Source organism: Patiria miniata, unplaced genomic scaffold, assembly GCF_015706575.1.
Source record: "Patiria miniata isolate m_02_andy unplaced genomic scaffold, ASM1570657v1 HiC_scaffold_17, whole genome shotgun sequence".
Classification (NCBI taxonomy): Eukaryota; Metazoa; Echinodermata; class Asteroidea; order Valvatida; family Asterinidae; genus Patiria; species Patiria miniata.
In genome coordinates, this window is record NW_024037055.1 from 6,574,372 (window position 1) to 6,594,454 (window position 20,083).

Sequence of the window (20,083 nt, forward strand, 5' to 3'; positions counted from 1 at the left end):
TTAGGGGTGGGGAATTATGCTTAGGAAAACTTGTTCGTCGAAAGAAATCAGCACTGGATACTCCACATTCGTCTATAATTTTATGCATGGAAGGTGGATTGTACCACGTAATTTCTCGAAACAATGGGGGCCAAGAAGACGGAAGTATTACGGAAAAAATCTGGAATCCATGCACTACAGTGATATTCGGTGACAATTGCCAAACTGTAGCCTTTATTTCAGTCCCCAAGAATGCACTGGCCGAAATGTTGCTTTCTAAATAATCAAATCTTCTGTGAAAATATGCACAATTTCGTGGAAATATTTTTCAACCATTTGACTTTTAAACCTCCAAATGAAAGTCTCTTTGAAAGGTCTGCAGTGTTTCTCCATAATTATATGCACGGGCCACAACCTACACTAAGCTTTAAGTGAAACTCGAAGAGGATAATGATTTTAAATATATATATACGGGTAAAATTCTATCCATTTCCATCAAAATAAAGATTTCCGTAGGAACAAAGAAATTTTCTTTAAATCCAAAATAATCATGCTTTGGACAAGACCTGCTAGTGGCTGCACTTTATCCTTTCATGTCACCTGATAGTCAATCAGGGTGACTTGAAAAGAGTCTATGTTTCACCGCTAGAGGGCTGTGTCGCCTGCTAGTTTGTACGTTAAGCATCGACAGTACAGCTGCTTGTGGCATGACTACGGAGTCACACTGTCTTCGATCCGGTGACTTCACTTCAGGTAAAAAATTCACATTTTTCCACTAAATTTATCCTGATAGGATTACTGTAGTCGTTTCATTGGTGTGTGTGGTCTATCGACATGGGAAATAGGGTCGTGGCTGGATATTTGTTGGGTAAAGCTAAATTAAAATTTCTAGTGAAGTTTTTGGTACGGTCGACATGCTTGTGCGGCAGTGCATGCGCCGCCGCTAGGCGCTGTGCATGCACTGCGCGGGAGTGAGGGTATGTTTTTTAAGGGATGGGCCTAGGTTGGCCCCTCCCCTGAAATAGGGGGTGGTGTGGGGTCGAGGTTAGTTTTAATGTAGTAAACCTGTGTAATTTAGTTTGCATACTAGACATTAAGGGAAAAGTTCCGTACTCGGACGTCAATTTATCTGCTGCCAAACATATTAATTGTCACCTCACCTTGTCATTTGAACCAAGAGAAATCCAGGAATCTGTGTAAAGGTGAAATTTGTTTACTCAAAATGTGTTTTTAGAGCACATTTTGGATGCACACGTCATGCAGAACTAACTTGAAGCAGCCGGTCAAAACTGATTGTAGTGGCTGAAAGACAGCGGTACGTTATACACGTGACATCAACAACCATGACGTCGCATGAGCCTGCCAATGATAGTGCAATACGTCATTATGAATATTTATTTTCTCATGAATATTTAGTTTATTTCAATGGATACTTCAAATACGTCCAAAGATTGATTATTGCAACAGCGATCGTGCGCGGCCTAGCAGTTAAGAGTCTCGTGTATCAAGCAAGCGTCAGAGGTTCGAATCCCGATGAAGTAACTGACTGATTAATAAATAGAAATTAAGGAAAGGAGAGGGTGAGAGTAGAGGAGGGAAAGTGGAGGAATAACCATAAAAGATGTAACTTTTGGCGCTAGAAAAATTAATTGAAAAAAGTGACGTCCGAGTACGGAATTTTTTCCGACATTAATACAACTGTTTCGTGATAATCTAAAGTAAAGAGTGATAATTTTTATTTTTTTTTATTTAAAAAAACTGCTTTCCAAAGGCGCCCTCACGTTAAAATTAAACTAAGAAATTGTAATTGAGAAAAGTAGCCAAGAAATTACACTCAAAGTTTTCACAAAACATACAAAATATATGACACTGTATGAGTAAAAAAACTAGGCAGTGTATATTTTGCCGGAGACGGCAAACCTTTAGTAAACGTTAGTTTGCCGGATATGCACTGAACATGCGCAGTTACTGTTTTTTTGTACTTTAACATTTTCCGGTGACAAATTTTAGTCTGGCTCCATGCCAAAATTATCGTTGTAACCTCGTATTCACAAGATGGGATTCAGACCATTTTATAATTTCGGACTATATTTCCCTTTTATAAAAAATCCTCCAGAGCCACAAATCTGAAAAAGAAAATGTAATACTCTGAAAAAAAATGTTTGAGACCTGTTAAAATAATAAAAGAAGAATATTCTTATTTATTTGGGGATGAGAAAAAAAAACTTTAAAAATGTGGTGTGGTTGGAATCGAACCCGAGTCATCCCGCTTTCTAGAGCCTTTGCTTAACCACTAAACCAAACGTGCTACACAACTTTTGGTGGGAATTTAATACATCTTATAATGCAGCCCTATCTTAAAGAGTACAGCGACCTCTGTTGATATGGATTGCCGCCGGCAAACCTTTAGTAAACGTTAGTTTGCCGTCATTACCTCCGGCAAAATATCCACTATAAAAAAACTAACACGTGAGTAGCGAGAGTAATTAAAAAAACACTTGTTGCACATAGCCTCATAGGCCTACATACATAAAAATCTGCTTATTAAAGGGAAAAAAATGAAGATTCTTTTTGTTAAACATCACATGGAGTCCCCCAATAACAAATAAGACCTAGAAAACAATCACGTTTGGATAAAATTCTGCTTAGATAAAAAAACAATGACAGATATTAGCTACAATTTTACAGTAGTCCCAAAATTACACCTGGAAAAAATAAACATGCTATTATTAAGATAAAAATGTGTGCTTGTATAAAAATGCAATTTCATTCCTGCAAAAAAATTACATAAAGTCCCACCCAATACATGAAGACCTAGCCAAAATTCACATGTAAACAAAAGTATTACACATGAATACCAAAAATGTAGCTATATTACATACTGCTACATAATCACACACCGTCCATCAGGAATGAATAAAAAAAAACCTGTTTAAAACCTGTTAAATCCTTCCAAACTGACTTCAGCAACGTAAAGGAGACTTCTCTTAATTCTAATGACACTATTTCTGGTAATTTTGATAAGTATCTTTTGGGTAGAAAATGCGATTTTCCTTCGCATGTTATAGGTGACTCTTTGCTAATCAACGCGATTTTGCGCATTTGCGGTGCACTGCAGTGATAGCCATCTCTATTTTCGTGCTGCGATTTGTCATCTTCATCGTTGTGTTACCTCCAATTTCCTTCAGAAAATCATACCAATCTATATGACAAACTCTTGTGTTTTTTGGTCTCCCCCTAGAATGGCCACCAACAGCCTCTACAAGAAGAAGCTGACGCCCCAGGAGGTGGCCAGCGTCACCAAGATGCTGAAAATGGGCACCGTCCTGACGCGCTTCTACGGCAAACGACGACCGGAAAGGAGGTCGTTCGAAATCTGCATGGAGACGCGGCAGATTTTGTGGAGGCGACAGACTGGGCGGACAGACGGAGCAGGTACTTACAGGGGAAGGGGTGTAGGGGGTTTGGGAGCTGGGCCGACTTCATGGGTCTGATCGCTGAAAATAGTTATTTTCTGAAAAAAAAGTAGCCTTGATCAACTTGTCTTCTTTCGCTCCGCATGTGGCTGGCGCTATCCGCCTCGTGCGCGAACAGAGAGGGCATTTTTTTACCACTTATGAAGGCCCTGTGGACGAGACACAGTGCGTGCATGCGTACAGGTTTGCATGCGTGTAGCCCAAAATATGCACAACGTATTTTATTGTGAATGTGCGCAAAGCAACAGTGTCTTCGCGTGAAAGCAGTCGTCGGCGGTAATGCGTTCGAATGTTGTCTGAGTGGTCTCCCCCAACTCTCCCTTTCTTACCAATGAGGGGGTACTTGTGCACGGAGCGCATACTGGACATGTATGTACCTGCCAAGCCAGGTAGTTGCGTAGCAGTGGTGCGACATACATGTACCTGTACGGATCTGTTCACATGATTTGGAGACAGTATAGTGAGCCATGAGTCCGTGGATGGTCTGTAATATGGGGCTGTTTGCGTGACTGGCGCGGTACCCCTGGACAATGTGCAGGTATGAACATACGTCCAATGGAGCCGCAGTGCAGCCGGTAGCACTAGCGCAGCTGAGCGACAAGTGCTGAGACAAACCAGATCAGCTGGAAAGCTTAAGCTTGGTCAAGGCTAAGCAAAAACAGGGTTACCAAAAGCAAGATATCATGCCAGTCTCTGGGGGTATGAATGGTTCCCTGATAATTTTTGCACAGCTATTAAGCTTGCTAGGCAATAGTTTCTGCCTAATGGCACTATGACATTGGCCCTGGGCATTTTCATTGTTTGTGAGTATGTTTGTTTGAATTTTTCGATATAGGTTTTCCTGGCCAATTTCCTTAAATGCTCATTCACTTCTGAAAATAGGTCATTCATTTTCGTCTGAATTTGAATGCACGTCTTTAATCCCATTTCAATTCAACGAAAGCTCAATCATTTTCATTGTCCGTGCATCCGGTTTTGAGAAACAGACGGCCAATCACTTAATTGATTGAACTAAAATGGAATCGAATGCTCTGGTAGCGAAAAACAAAACTCGTGTTCAGAGCGATTCTCAAATTCAGACGAACATGAATGACCGATTTTCAGAAGTGAATTAACATTTTAGGAAATTGGCCGGGTAAACCTATACATAACAGTAGAAAAGAATGCAGTATCCGGATGACACTTTAGTGGTTGAGTGCAAAGTCAATGGGTGTATTTTCTAAACAAAATTGAAAGTGTTTCTCAGTCTCGTATTATTTTTTTTTTACAATAACTGACCATCATTGAGGTTTATGTAGTGAAAAGAAGTAGTTGCTTGGTGCTTGAAAGATGTTACCACATGATGTGTAAATAATGGTCCACAGTGACGTGCCTTGTCAGTGGCATGTATGCTTACATCCTACATGTACATGTAGTATGTAGCTGCATCTAAATGTACAGTGTAAATAAGGGAATAAATGTGTGCTTCGGAGGTTTTTATCACTCTGTTTAAGACCACTTAGAGTCTGGGTGCTGATAATTACCCGAGCCGGATCCCATTCATAAATACCTTTTCGGTAAGAAAAAATCATATAATTCGTTCAAAACATCCCGATTTTGTTCAACAAATTCACTTTATGCTTTTTGAAACATCCCTCTTGCAAAATGATGGAGTGTTCAGCTGGCGAGTAAGATGTAAACAACCCTTTTATGGAGATTGACGCGCGCGTATCATGTTCTGCGCGATGTCGCGCAGAACGCACCTGGCGCGTTGCGTTTTGAATTTAGAACTTTAAAATTCTGACTCCCTGGTAGTGTTGCACATGCCTACGTGAGGATTGTGAACGTTCAACCAATGAAACGATAAGAGGCACTAGATTTTTAGGAGTCCACATTTTATTGTGACACTGGAAAAGTGTTTAAGACCAGCTAGCCATGTCTTTATCATCCGTTTAAGACCGGCCACGTGACGAGCTCTCGACCAATAGGAACGCGTAAACTGTCTTAGGTATTTATGAATAACATTTAATAGCTTAGCAAGCATTCACATTTACACAATAGAGTGAATCCCCGTTTGTAAATTGTTTCTCAAATCTTGCTAGTTTTTCTTTTTGGCCTTTGTGTGAAAAGGGCCTAAGTCAATATAAATCCCTCCATCATGGTCACACAATCTGGGACAAATTTACTGACCCCCCCCCCCCTCACAACTTGCCAAGGGCACATTTGTGTAACTACACATCTACATGTACCAGTATGTAAAATGAGAAGCACTCTAGCAAGTGGTTCAGAGAAACTCAAGGTCTAAAGAGTTTTGTTTCAGCATAGCTCCATGGTTTCAGTGATGTGTTGGCACTTCATTAACATTTTAAGGGTCAGAGTGTTTTGGACATGTGGCCGATTCCAGCATCACTCACATTTCACTTATTTGCATCCTTTTACAATCTCAGTGATGTACTTTTTACAGTGAATTACTCTTTCATTTTTGGTACGGAATACTCAATATATAAGGCATTAACCCTATGGTATTAAGACAATTTAATGATACTAAATATGAGCATGCATGGCACTGTTGGACAAAACCGTCGCTCGCATTTTGTGAAATGGACATGCCAAAAATTGTCTTGGTTTTAATTGAAAAGTTTCCTCAAACCAAATGTATATGTACTAGATACATGTATCTACCGTACTGAAGTATAAATGAGTGTAAAAAATATATACAACAACTAACTGTACTTAAGTTAGAGGGGTTAGAGTTAGATTTCAGTTTGTCTGTACATTAAGTTGTGAACAAAATGTAGCTTTCCCTCCACAATTCTTATCAAGTCTTGGCTAAGTCTTTTCAAGCAACAGGTCGTTTGAAAAGACTCAAAATATTAATTACATGTACAGTGAAAAAAATGTATTTTCTGAAACATTTACAAAGGTACTGTAATGTACATGTAATAATCCTCAGCCACAAAGGCACTAGCTCTCTACTTATACTTAAGTGTTAAATAATGAATTGTGTTCATCCATTCCTGTACTGCAGTCCTTCTGATTTGAGGCGTGCGATCACACCCCCACACCATCGCACACCTAAAAGCCTCCCGAGAAGTGTGAATAATTGTATGCCCGAATTTCCCTGGACCACAGATCACACACCTAGAAAATCACACACCTAGAAAAAACGCACGCCTAGAAAAATCCAGGTGTGCCTTTTTCCACACACCTGTGATTAACTCACAACCTAATCAGCAGGAGCATAAATTATTTCACCAAAATTGACTTTCAAGAGTTAACCTACATGTACAAGTTTTTTATGTGTAAATGTAGGTTCAGACTGTTCATATAGAAATGAAACTTGGAACTGTTCCTATGGAGATGCAATGCATCATGGGTACCATAAATGATGCCCGCCTTCTATAGGCCTAAGACAATAGGCATACGTTGTGCATGCACTTCCCTCAATATTGCAATTTAAGAGTTTCTCTGTCTGCATTCTTATAATACTAAAAAGGGGTATTGTTAGTTGCATTTCATTTGTCAAGCTCACATTTCATTTGTCACTCGCATTTCAAATTTCAAGGGCTCTCTATTATAATGTGCTGTTTGTTTTGTTTTAGTAGGGCCTACTTGTTGCTTTTATACTTGGTATTGGTGGGAGAAGCAAATTATCAATTGTCAAAAATATAATTACTACCAGTTTAAAAAAAATACAAAAGAGATCTCTCCGTCACTCGTATTTCATACCTCTCTACATGTACCGGTACATGTACGTCCAGCTGCTACATGTCTTCAAGAAAAGTAATGGGCAGATTTTCATTGTATTTTTTAGGTATAAAGTCATACTAGTAAATTGCATAATAATTTTGTGACTACTGCTTTTTCCAAGAAAAAATGCAAACAAATGAAAATGCACATAAAGTAAACTTTTAAGCCAAACATAACAAGGAAGAAACGTGACATGTTTCATAGCAAACGATATAGATTTGACTAAAAAGGTTTATATCCTGGTCCTTACATCTACATGTATTAGCAATAAACTTAAAAATGAAAAGGAAGTTCAGGAATGAATTGGATTTTTGTCCCTGCTAACATGGAATTGCCCATAATATGCTTAACTTGAAAATTTGTGGCATTAATTGGAAATGTCCTTGAAATGCAGTGATTTTTTTTTTTTTTTTTTTTACACACAAGCTTCCTTAACCACTTCCCGCTGGGATCATTTTGACATTGATCGGACCCAGGCGCGGGATTGTTTTTCACCAACCTCGATGCCAGACGGGTTCAGGACGTCATCTACGGGTAGCACAACCTGACATTTCCGGCCTCGCTCGCTGCGATCGGGTCGCAGACGGATATTTCTGGCCTCACTTGTTTATCCGTCATCCGTTCCGAATACCACGTAACCTTTGCCTGTATACACGTCATCCGATGTGAAGTTGTTAAGCCAGCTGCTTTTCAAAAAAAAATTTTTGAAGATTTGAAATAGTGGTGGGATTTAAATCCAGATTTTTTTACATTTGGTTTGAATTCCACTACAAGGCTTGGATTTTGGAAACGGGATATTCAAAACCAACCTTAAAAAATATTAAGCCTTCCATTCTTTAGTGACACAGGCTAAAGAAAAAAACTGGAACATCCCCCATGGACATCCCCCAATTGACCTATCGCGGTCGAATCGCGTCAACGCAGCTTGTAAAATATTGTCCAATTACATGGGCATACATGGCCGCAGAATGCGCAACATCGCAAACGGGGATAGGTCAATTTGCTTGATGGTCTCAGATTGTAACTGTTAATTTTGCTAGTGGTCTTCTTGGTATACCGGTACATGTACCGGTAGTTCCCATCCATTTTTTCAACATCACATCTCTGGAGTGTTAAATTGTAAAGGCCCAGTAGTCAGTGAATCCTGTAAACTGTACCCAGTCACCATGAGGGCATTTTATGCGGCACTTCACTCGTCACTTTTTGTTGGCATGACTGTGAGCTGGATGGGAATTTCCTGTGAAATCAGATAACCATTATTCAGTTTGAATAAAATTAGGATAACAGGATTTTGAAATCCCCGATTTCACCCTGGCTAATATAAAGTGTTCATTACATGAAATGTTCATGTCGTGAGGGTGACTTAATTGGACTTTCGGTCTGCATGTATTGGTGTTGCCGGATGTGAACGTGACTTGAAGTTCTCGGCAGTTTGTAACCTTGAATCTTTTCATCTGTCAGCATCCCATAATAAAGACCATTCCGACAAATCTGCTCGTTCATTTCACCATTCACTTGCGACTGCCGGTCACAACATAGCATTGCTGTAGTGTCGGCTGAACCACCATCACAAAATCACAAGTGATGGCAGGGATTATGGGGGATCTAAACGGGTAATTGGAACAGCGGGAATGTGAACCACTCATGCGGAGACAACCAATCACAACAGAGTGTTCTGACTTCGTCCAGTTGTTACTTGTACTGACATTATCTTTCGTCAGAGTGCTCCGTGGAGTGAAGGATTCAGCAGGGTGGCATATCGATCACAAGTTGTGATCGTTCCCCAAAACATTTCCATACTTCCATACTGCAATATTTATCAAAGTACATGTACCGGGTATGTAGTTATGTGTTGACTGACCACATGTATACATTTTTTGTACGGTACATGTGTACATTGTACATGTACATACATGTACATGTAACAAAAGTTAACACTGTCCTCAAGGGCGGATCCATAGAGCTTAGGGGGGGGGGGGGGCGCTGAAGGTGTGCCGTGGGGGGAGGGAAGGGGGAGGGTTGGCGGAAGGGCTCTTTCAAGTGAAAAACGGATTTAGTTGAGAAAATTTAGGTCACTGCCGGAGGGGGGGGGGGGGGGGGTGGGGGTTCACCTCTGCACCCCCTCCCCCCTGGATCCGCAAGTGGTCCTGATGCGGATTTGGAGTTTTTTGTTTTATGGTTGGTTGGCTTGTTTGTTTGCTTTTTTTTGCTTTTGTTTATTTGGGGGAATTATTTTTATCAGGCTTTGCTGTTGACATATATTTTCCCCTTTTCAAATTTTGAAATTGAAAAAAGCCGACTAATCACCACAGCGTCTGAATGAAGAATGGGAACATCTTTTGTTTCAGACGGGATTTTCCAACCTTGCACAATTTGGATTGTGTGAATACAAGTACACCTGTAGGGTTGCATAATTTACAACCATTGTGCATGTTCCTGTATCTGCGCTCAACCTGTTTGCGTGTGTGATTTTATGGTTCATTCTATTGTGAGACATGTTGTTAAAGTGCAGATAACTTTATAAGACTTGGCACTTCTGGAACACCGTTCTACAGTGTACTGTACCAGTACATGTTCTTGGAAACTTGTTTATCAATCATGGTCTAGGGTACAATAAAGTAGAATATCCATTCTTCTGTGCTGTACATTGTATGAACTGGACAGCAGTATTGTATTATTTTCCCCCCTAACTTCCTGGTGGGTACGACGTACGTGCACACATGCATGATTTCATGTACAAATCTACCAACTGAACTATTTAATACTTGGTAGTTGTCATGGTTGTGCCTTGGGCACATGCATTTAAAAAGGCACAGTGGCCGTGTGGAAAATGAATCTGATGTCACAACCATGCGTTAGTCTTTAAATCTCTTACCATTTTACTTCAAATTTATAGGTGTTTTTTTTAGGTAATAATACATTGTTTATTATACAACATTTAGTTTTGCTAAAATTTTCAGAGATGGATGGGTTTGGGAGTTATTGCTTTATAGCAAATATTGTAACACTGACCTATTTAAAATTTTGTGTTTGTAGATGCTGGAAAAACCAATTTTAGTGCTGTTCTTGAAGTCTGGTTCCCTGATCCTTCTTCAAACGAAACAGAGCAATTTATGGACGTTGGGCAATTGTCAGGTCGGGGAACCAGACTAGCTACAGTACCGCCCAGAATTTACCATTCCCAAATGCCCACACCAAAGTCCCTTTGCCCGCTGTTTGCGATCATGGTCCCGCATGCCCTTTGCCCAATCCCCCTTCCTTAGAATTCGGTCATTAATAGAGGGCATCGTGTAAACCACAGACAATAATCCCCGAGCATACAGCAAAAGGGCATCGTGTAAACCACAGACAATAATCCCTAGCAGTCAACAAACTACCTTCTAAAACGGGCAACGTGTAAACCGCGCCGTAACAACACAAGAGGCCTGGAAGCCGACGTCGGGAAATTCACCCATACACACACGACGTACACAAAAAGCCGACAGAAAACGAAGAGCCGAAAAAAAAACATAAAAAGAAATAATGCGGTTGGGCGAGAGGAGTAAAACTTTTTAATATTTTTGGGGGGACTGCATGCTCAACATAAAAAGAAATAATGCGGTCGGGCGAGAGGAGTAAAACTTTTTAATATTTTTGGGGGGACTGTATGCTCAACATAAAAAGAAATAATGCGGTCGGGCGAGAGGAGTAACACTTTTTAATATTTTTTGGGGGACTGTATGCTCAACATAAAAAGAAATAATGCGGTCGGGCGAGAGGAGTAAAACTTTTTAATATTTTTGGGGGGACTGTATGCTCAACATAAAAAGAAATAATGCGATTGGGCGAGAGGAGTAAAACGTTTTAATATTTTTTGGGGGACTGTATGCTCAACATAAAAAGAAATAATGCGGTCGGGCGAGAGGAGTAAAACTTTTTAATATTTTTGGGGGGACTGCATGCTCAACATAAAAAGAAATAATGCGGTCGGGCGAGAGGAGTAAAACTTTTTAATATTTTTGGGGGGACTGCATGCTCAACATAAAAAGAAATAATGCGGTCGGGCGAGAGGAGTAAAACTTTTTAATATTTTTGGGGGGACTGCATGCTCAACATAAAAAGAAATAATGCGGTCGGGCGAGAGGAGTAAAACTTTTTAATATTTTTGGGGGGACTGCATGCTCAACATAACAAGAAATAATGCGGTCGGGAGAGGAGTAAAACTTGTTAATATTTTTGGGGGACTGCATGCTCAACATAAAAAGAAATCATGCGGTCGGGAGAGGAGTAAAACTTGCTAATATTTTTGGGGGGACTGCATGCTCAACATAAAAAGAAATAATGCGGTTGGGCGAGAGGAGTAAAACTTTTTAATATTTTTGGGGGGACTGCATGCTCAACATAAAAAGAAATAATGCGGTTGGGCGAGAGGAGTAAAACTTTTTAATATTTTTGGGGGGACTGCATGCTCAACATAAAAAGAAATAATGCGGTCGGGCGAGAGGAGTAAAACTTTTTAATATTTTTGGGGGGACTGCATGCTCAACATAAAAAGAAATAATGCGGTCGGGAGAGGAGTAAAACTTGTTAATATTTTTGGGGGACTGCATGCTCAATATCAAAAGAAATCATGCGGTCGGGAGAGGAGTAAAACTTGCTAATATTTTTGGGGGGACTGCATGCTCAACATAAAAAGAAATAATGCGGTTGGGCGAGAGGAGTAAAACTTTTTAATATTTTTGGGGGGACTGCATGCTCAACATAAAAAGAAATAATGCGGTCGGGCGAGAGGAGTAAAACTTTTTAATATTTTTGGGGGGACTGCATGCTCAACATAAAAAGAAATAATGCGGTCGGGCGAGAGGAGTAAAACTTTTTAATATTTTTGGGGGGACTGTATGCTCAACATAAAAAGAAATAATGCGGTCGGGCGAGAGGAGTAAAACTTTTTAATATTTTTGGGGGGACTGCATGCTCAACATAAAAAGAAATAATGCGGTCGGGCGAGAGGAGTAAAACTTTTTAATATTTTTGGGGGGACTGCATGCTCAACATAAAAATAATTAATGCGCTCGGGCGAGAGGAGTAAAACTTTTTAATATTTTTGGGGGGACTGCATGCTCAACATAAAAAGAAATAATGCGGTCGGGCGAGAGGAGTAAAACTTGTTAATATATTTTTTTGGGGGGGGGGGACTAGACTGGATGCTCAATATAAAAAGACGTAATGCAGGACGATCGTGCGAGAGGAGTAAACCTTGTTCATATTGCGACACGGCTACTGACTGAGAAGTTTGCCAAATCAACGCAAACTTCAGGAGCACGAGGTACGTCGACCCGCGGGCAACTAGTGCGGTGTGGCATTGTTGAAACTAGACTCCGTGTTGGTCTGATCATGGTCTGATATAATATTACGGCAGTCCCAGGCATCACAGGGGAGCCTCCTAGCAACAGTATTTCTAAGCAACCAGGTTGGAATGTGATGGGCATGCAGCCATGCACCTGTGGCTCAGACGGTCAGTGATGAAAGCAACCAATGGCATATTTATTTGCCGGGAACCGGCTCATTTCATTGGCTGAGATACCATCATCACTGTTTATCATCTAAGAATCTTCCAATTGCTGGCGGCAAGTTCTCAAAGGCCTTAAAGTTCGGTGGCCTACTTCTGAACCCAAATGTATATGCTTTGTAACAACTAGAGTGGCATTGTATCAATTTGAACAATGCGGCTATCAATCATTCTCTGGAAAGGCTTTCCGGAGCTGAGATTTTATTTGGGCATTTTTTTTCTCAGAGACAGGGGAAAACTTTATGCGAAAAATGTGGGAAACTGAATTTACGTGAAATTTCACCTCCGTGTTGTGTACATGCACATAGATAAACGATTGGGGGATGATATTCCAAGTCCAAATAATTCATTAAATGTAGGGCTCCCGATGTCTTTTTTTCGTAGTACGATTTTATTCTTCGCTTATTTAAAAATAAAACTGCATGGCCTACATTATTTTTGTAAATGTTACTCTAGAATATAATTATTTCGGAATACATTTTGAAATTAAGTTTGAAGTCAAAGCGCTGTTGATAATCTTGTTCGTATACCTTTTAAAATTAGGAAAAACTAAGCATAATTCGTATTAAAATTTCCCCTGGAATCTACAAAAGAATTAACTGAGAGTTCAGAACTTAATGGGCTAGGGTGTTTGAAATCGTTTTACTTTAAAAATAAACCGAGAGAATAAGATATACTAAATCGTATTAAAATAACCCCTATTTATATGATGTCTCTCTCTATCTGCGGCCGGGAAAATATTAAAGAGAGGACGATTAATTCTTCGTGTATTTAAAAATTAAAAAGCATGACCTACATTATTTTGTAAAAATGATTTACTATAGAATATATTTTGGAATATATTTTGACGCTATTATTTGAGGGATGTTGTTAATCCTGATCATATTCATTTAAAATAAGAAAAAACGAGCATAATTCGTATTAAATTTCCCCTGGAATCTACAAAAGAATTAACTTAGAGTGCAACTTTAACGGGCTAGGTTTTTTTTTTAATCATTTTGCTTTAAAAAAAAATATTTTAGACGTAAATCTCTCCAGACGTAAATCTCTCTCTGAGGCCGGGAAAATAAAAAAAAAAGGGGGATGACGATTTTATTCTTCATTTATTAAAAACAAAACATGGCCTACATTATTTCGTGTACCGGTACATGTTCTACTCTAGAACATATTTTGGAATATATTTGGACATGAAGCATTAAATGCAAGTGCTGTATTAAATGTGCCCCCTATTCCAGCCGGGAAATAGAAAAGTGTCTTATAAAAATATATTCTTGCTTTGAAAGTATTCTTGCTTTGAAGGAAATTTTGAGACAATGATTGACAGGCGACCTTCAGAACTTATACATTGTATATTTTTGTTGATAATTATGTATGATAGTTATGTTCAAAGCGATTGATTTGATGACCGCCCGTCCGCCCGCCATAATGACTCCTCAAAAACGAAAAAGATAGCCATGTTCTCAAAGGGATGTATTTAATGCCCGCCCGCCCTAAGAAGACTCGTAGGGAAAAAAACAGTTGCGAAAGGGGGGGGGGGGCACGGGCCGGGTGTGCCCCTATCTGGATCCGCGCGTGTGATGACGATCCTTACGAGTAATATAAACACAAAACAAATTTCACAATAGAGATCGCTTTTGTAAACAGAACTGCGCAAAGAGTTTACTTGTAAAACTTGTGTACTTGTTAACTATAAAAAGGAGGGATATTCCTTTTGACCAGATTTTCACACCCCTTTCTCAAGAGTGGAAGAAGAGCACGGGCCATGCAGGGCTCACAGTTCAATCATCCGGTTCGTAAGTGACTTCGTCATACACGCGCACGCACCACTGATTACGAGCGCCCATTGGATAAACACTCAAGTTGCGTTAACTTCCGGTTCCATTGGTGCCATGCTACACCATGTACAGTAAGTTGAGATGACGTCACACTTACGAACCGGATAGAGCTGTGTTTTATTTCAATTCAGTGCGGGCATCGTGTTCTATGTGTCCCGAAGAAATGTGTTGCGGGCATTGTGTTTGTGTACCTGATCATTTCACAAGCATGCCGACGTGCGGGCATTGGGGCTTGTGGTTTAGGAAAGTGCGGGCATTGGGGCTTGTGGTTTAGGAGAGTGCGGGCATAGGGGCTTGTGGTTAGGAATTCTAAGAAAGGGTTCGGGACCCCCAATGCCCGGCAACCAATAGGTCCCGATAAACGGGCATTGTGCCATGGTAAATTCTGGGCGGTACTGTATAAACGACAGCAAAAAATCCCTGAATACATGTCTGAGTTAACGGAAGGATTTAACCCAATTCTACCCATTGCTGAGCCATCTCAGCACAGTCCTCCCCATTGCCCATTCTGATACCTAATGTACACACATCGATTAGCTCTGCCTCGGCCATAATGAACTACACTTCCAGCTGCTGTTTTGATAACGCAGCGGGGAGATTCTTAACGACGTGTTTACAGAACCTGCTCTGAGTGGATCTCCCTCTCTCTTTCTATTTTATTTTTTAAGAAAGAACGGATGGACAGAGAGGTTTTTTAGAAATTAATGGATGTTTCTGCATTAACACTCTGAAGGTCGAGGCTTTATTGATGGATTGCGGTTTTAATTGGACGGATGGTGGTCTGGGCCCAATCCCAGTTAGATTCGATTAGGGGCTGTCATCCGAAATTAAGAAGGTTCACTTTTTCATTAGGAATTTCAGATTTTTATCTGTAGCAAAACATATGTGGTCATGCATTTAAAGGGAATACACAACATTTGCAAACATCAAAAACAGAAACTGCCAAATTATTTAGAAATTATACCCGGTACCTCAACAGATTGTTAGTGAATGACAGTCCAAAGCATCCTGTAAAATCATGGCACCTGGTGTGCTGACAATTTCAAAGAAAGTGTTATTTTTTTCAAATACTGCTCCCAATTTATCATATTTAGTTTATAGTCCGCATTTTCTTTGTACATGTACTCGATTACACACCTGTCATGCCTCTGAATGGGTTCAAGCCAGCTAGACTGATTCCCGGACATCTATAAATTTCTCCGTTTCATCTTAAGTGGAGTCAGGGACCAGACTACAAGAACATGATTCTTCAACGTTTTTCTTGGTTTTTCCAGCATCTACAAAACCAAAACTTCAAAAAAGTCAGTGTAACAATATTTGCTATGAACTACTTACCCCTCAATCCATCCATTTCTGAAAATCACAGCAAAAGCAAATGTTGTATATTTCCTTTAAGCTGCATCTGGAACAGATATAAAAAACTTTAGCTGCAGTTTTAAAACAATTGATTTATGCCCAGCCTTTGTTTTCCCTTAAGTTTAATTCAATCAAAAGTTACTTGTTCCCTTCAACATATTCTTTTTTTCTCTCTTTCTATATTTTCAATTTGTATGTATCATTCCAACCCTGGTCATCTGCAACCTTCTGGGAGACAAAAGTTTTGTTTATGTTGGGTAAAATCAGATAGATCTGCCTTACAAGCAAACTGGTTCTCGGTCTGTGCATAATCGATACTTATTGTGGGGCAGGAACCAGCCTACACGTGAGAGGTGAAGTATTGTCAGGCCGCAAGTAATTAAACTAAGGTTTGTCAAGTGAAAATTCAATAAGTAAACATGGGCTGAATTGTTTTCCCCTGGCCGATGTCTCACTTAAAAAGTGAATACTTTTCTGTTCCTAGAAAAATAGCAATTAAAGAAAAGGAATCGAGTTTTCAGGATGAAACATGAAAAGAGCATGGCAAATGCATCTTTAAGAGAAGGATTTTCGTTACTTTGTCTTTTGAGAAAGAGCTTTTTGGTTAAACAGTTCTTATAAAATTCATATTGTGTATTTCATAGAAAAAATTTGAATTGATCTTCCCAACAGAGCTAAGAAATTGAGGTTGAAGGTCATGTAATAGACCGTTATCATGCTGCCACCATTTCAGTCATGTTCCCTGTATCCAATAACAGTACTGAATGATAATGCTTTTTGTGCAAAAAGGAACCAGACTATTTTTCCTTCCAGCCTCGCTTTGGTTACGTTGATTTGAATGGGGAAAAAATGAAGATGGCCACAACATCATAATGGTCTATAGATATTTCTGTAATTTTCAGAAATGGATGTATTTGGGGTTAGTGTTTCTTGGAGCAAATATTGTTACACTGACCTGTTTACAGTTTTGTGTTCATAGATGCTGGGAAAAAAACAAGGAAAAATGCTGTTCTTGTAGTCTGGTTCCCGGCCCTACTTCAGACAAAACAGAGCAATTTATAAACGTTGGGGAATTGTCGTGTCAGGGAACCAGACTATTGGCTCGCACCCATTCATGGATGCGTAACTGATTGCAAACAAAATGTGAAATAAATTTGGTGTACCCGGTAGGAGCAGTATTTGAAAGAAAAAAAGTTTTTTTCCAATGATAGTTGGAAATTGATACTAAAAATTCAACTTTTCTTGAAAATGACAGCACACCAGGTTCTCGTGATTTCACAGGATGCTTGAGACTATAGGGCACACTCAATGACGGCCATCTCTGTAGGAGAACTGCAACTGCGTATTTTATGCAATCAAGCATGCATTGCGCAGTGTTGAAAATGTTCCAAACATGCGGCGCTTGTTGCTCGAAATGTGTTCGAAATATGACGCAGCCGATGCGCGTTATGCAAGTTGACGCTCAAAATGCCAATGCACATGGATGGTCTGTAGGAAATGACGTCATTTGAACGAGACCTATTATTCACTTGCAGTCAAGTGAGATATTTCATGATAATTTGGTAGTTTTGTTTTGTGATGTTTGCAAATAATTATGGCTTGTAGGCCCTGAACTAATTCTTCAGAAAAATCGGTCTTGCGTACGCAGTGCATGCAGTAAATTGTATGCATGCAGCATGGGCACCCAATTAATTTCCTTCACAGGTTCTCCAGCATAGACCGTGCTGCACCATGTCACACACTGTTACTCAGCACGGAATCCACAGTGACATTTAATTTTGTATTCATTAACCACATGCATGTACCGGTACAGTACATGAATGCTTTCATGACGGTGGTTTCTTTGAAAAAGAAAATAATGTTCACTCATTTATGCAGCATGACTCCATTCACAAATCCACATGCTTCCTCTGTAGTTCCTGGTACTACGACCCTACACAAAACTAGGTCATTTTTATCTTGTATTAGACAAAAGTGTTGCGTGTTTCCTTGCATATTACTTTCACCATTTATGTGTACATGTTTTATGTACTAATGTTGTGGAAACCTGACCCGAAACCGACCCGACCGGACCTGAAATCGACCCGACCCGACCCAAAATCGACTTTGACTTTGAGTCGGGTCAGTTTTTTCATAATTTCAGTCAGGTTGGTTTCAATTTTGCGTTTGAGATTTTCGGGTCGGTTCGGGTCAGTTAAGTGATCTTGTGAAAACCCCAAAATAAACCGAAATAAACCGGAAAAAAACCCCGAACAGCTCAGAAATTCACGCGGTACAACATTATTGCTGAGTTATTGTGCCCAGTACGTCCAACGTCAACCTACCGCAAGAATGTACTTGTGGTTTACGGTTTATCACGCACAGTCTATTATGTGTGGGCCCACAGGTACATGTAGGTCATGTTAGGAGTGTTCACCGTACTGTATGGTGTACTGAGAGAGGACAATGTTCACGCGACGCGGGTAAGTTCAGGCACAAAAAGCAGACACAGTTGCCCAAACCCGATATTCAATTTTTTGTCTGGTCGGTTTGGTTCCGGTCTGTTTGGGTCGGTTTTTGCTGATTTTTTTTGTTGTCGGGTCAGGTTGGATTTGGGGAGTTCAGATCGGGTTCGGTTCGGATTCGGTTTATGTACATAATGTTTCGGGTCAGTTTGGCCTGGTTTAACCCCACCCGATGTACACATATGTACAGTACAACATTACTCAATATGTACATTCTGTGAACATTTACAATCATTTCTCCTCATGCACAGTACTCATATTTCACCTTTTTCAAAGTTAAACTTAATTTGGTAGTAATTGTTTTCTTGAACTGAGTAATAATTGAAGTCGGTAATTAATTATCAGTTATGTTTCTGTCAGTGTTGGAGCAAAGGCTTTGACCCTCAAGGCCAAGGCCAAGGCCAAGGCTTTGACCCTCAAGGCCAAGGCCAAGGCTTTGACCCTCAAACCTCGAGGCCAAGGCCAAGGCTTAACCCTCAAGGCCAAGGCCCTGTTTTATGAAATGACCACTGATATAGAACTAATTATAGTCACATGAGTGACACATCATCACGCAATTTTTTTTGGGGGGGGCAAAGAAATTTTGGTGTCCCCCCCCCAAAAAAAGTGGGTCAAAAAATGACGGCTTGGGCTTCAGGGCCCGTTTAAGGGCCCCGAAAAATGTTTGGATTCGAGATGCTCTGTGGTGCGATTTGAGGCAATTTCTGACCATTTTAACCAATGTTTTTTTAGGAAAAGATGGTGGTGTACTCATTGCCTGCCTTTATTACGACGTCACATAAAAAAAAATGGTTTCGTTTGGTTTTGGGGGGGGGGGGGGCATGGCCCCTTTTGGCCCCCCTGGATCCGCCCTTATCATCACGAATTGCTCGTTACGAAGAACAACATTTCTTTAATTGCAATCAACATGCTCGCATAGGCCTACACCATTTTATGACTGCACTGTATCTATTAAAGTATAAGTTCAGGTCTTCAATATGGTTTAACTAAACAAAATAATGATTTACTTCTATGTTGACACACAATTCTCCCAAGTGTAACAAAAGGGGGATCCAAGAAACTGATTTGGGAATTTTTTATTTGCTGGCCCAACATGGTCAGAAATATCAGCATTAAAAACAGATACATGCAAATCTTTAGCACTTATCAGGGAGACATATACAACCAATCAGATCTATTCCATAGTTATATGCAATTAAAGTGATCATCTCATTAGCCCCACAAGTGTACGGAATATTTTTGCAGCAAATCTACTACAATGGTAACAAAATGTGATGCTACAAAAGTGGAAGTGTGCCCAGCACACAAATCTACAGGGTGCTTCCCTCCTCCATGGTAATACAATTAAAATGGTAACAGCAAAATTTCGAACAGATTTATCTGGAAAATGCAAAAAATCTATGGGCCTTGAAGAGCCTTGACTCAAAATTGCAAGGCCCTGAACCCTCAAGGCCAAGGCCAAGGCTTTTGCCCTCAAGCCTCGAGGCCAAGGCCAAGGCCCTAAAATCCAGCCTTAACCCTAACTCCCTAGGCCTTTTTGCTAGGATGTAGCCTCAATCCTGCAAAATCCTCCAATTGGCCTCATTGAAAAATAGCATATAGCCTCAATCCAGCAAATTCCTCCGTAATTTCTTGAATATGGTCCATGGAGCGGTG

At 40.1% G+C, this 20,083-nt stretch overlaps 1 protein-coding gene across 4 annotated transcripts in view; it reads left to right on the forward strand.

The window, feature by feature from the left end:
* Positions 1-624: 624 nt before the first annotated feature.
* LOC119723666 (1-phosphatidylinositol 4,5-bisphosphate phosphodiesterase gamma-1-like) overlaps positions 625-20,083 on the forward strand; it is a 74,412-nt gene continuing 54,953 nt past the window's right edge. For 3 of the 4 annotated variants that reach the window (XM_038194450.1, XM_038194449.1, XM_038194452.1), the window contains exons 1-2: positions 625-732; positions 3,221-3,414. In XM_038194450.1, coding sequence (XP_038050378.1) covers positions 3,222-3,414 — 193 coding nt within the window. In that variant the 5' untranslated portion in view covers positions 625-732; position 3,221. Of the gene's footprint in view, positions 733-3,218; positions 3,415-20,083 lie in introns of those variants that run through there. The other variant, XM_038194451.1, reaches the window with a different exon arrangement.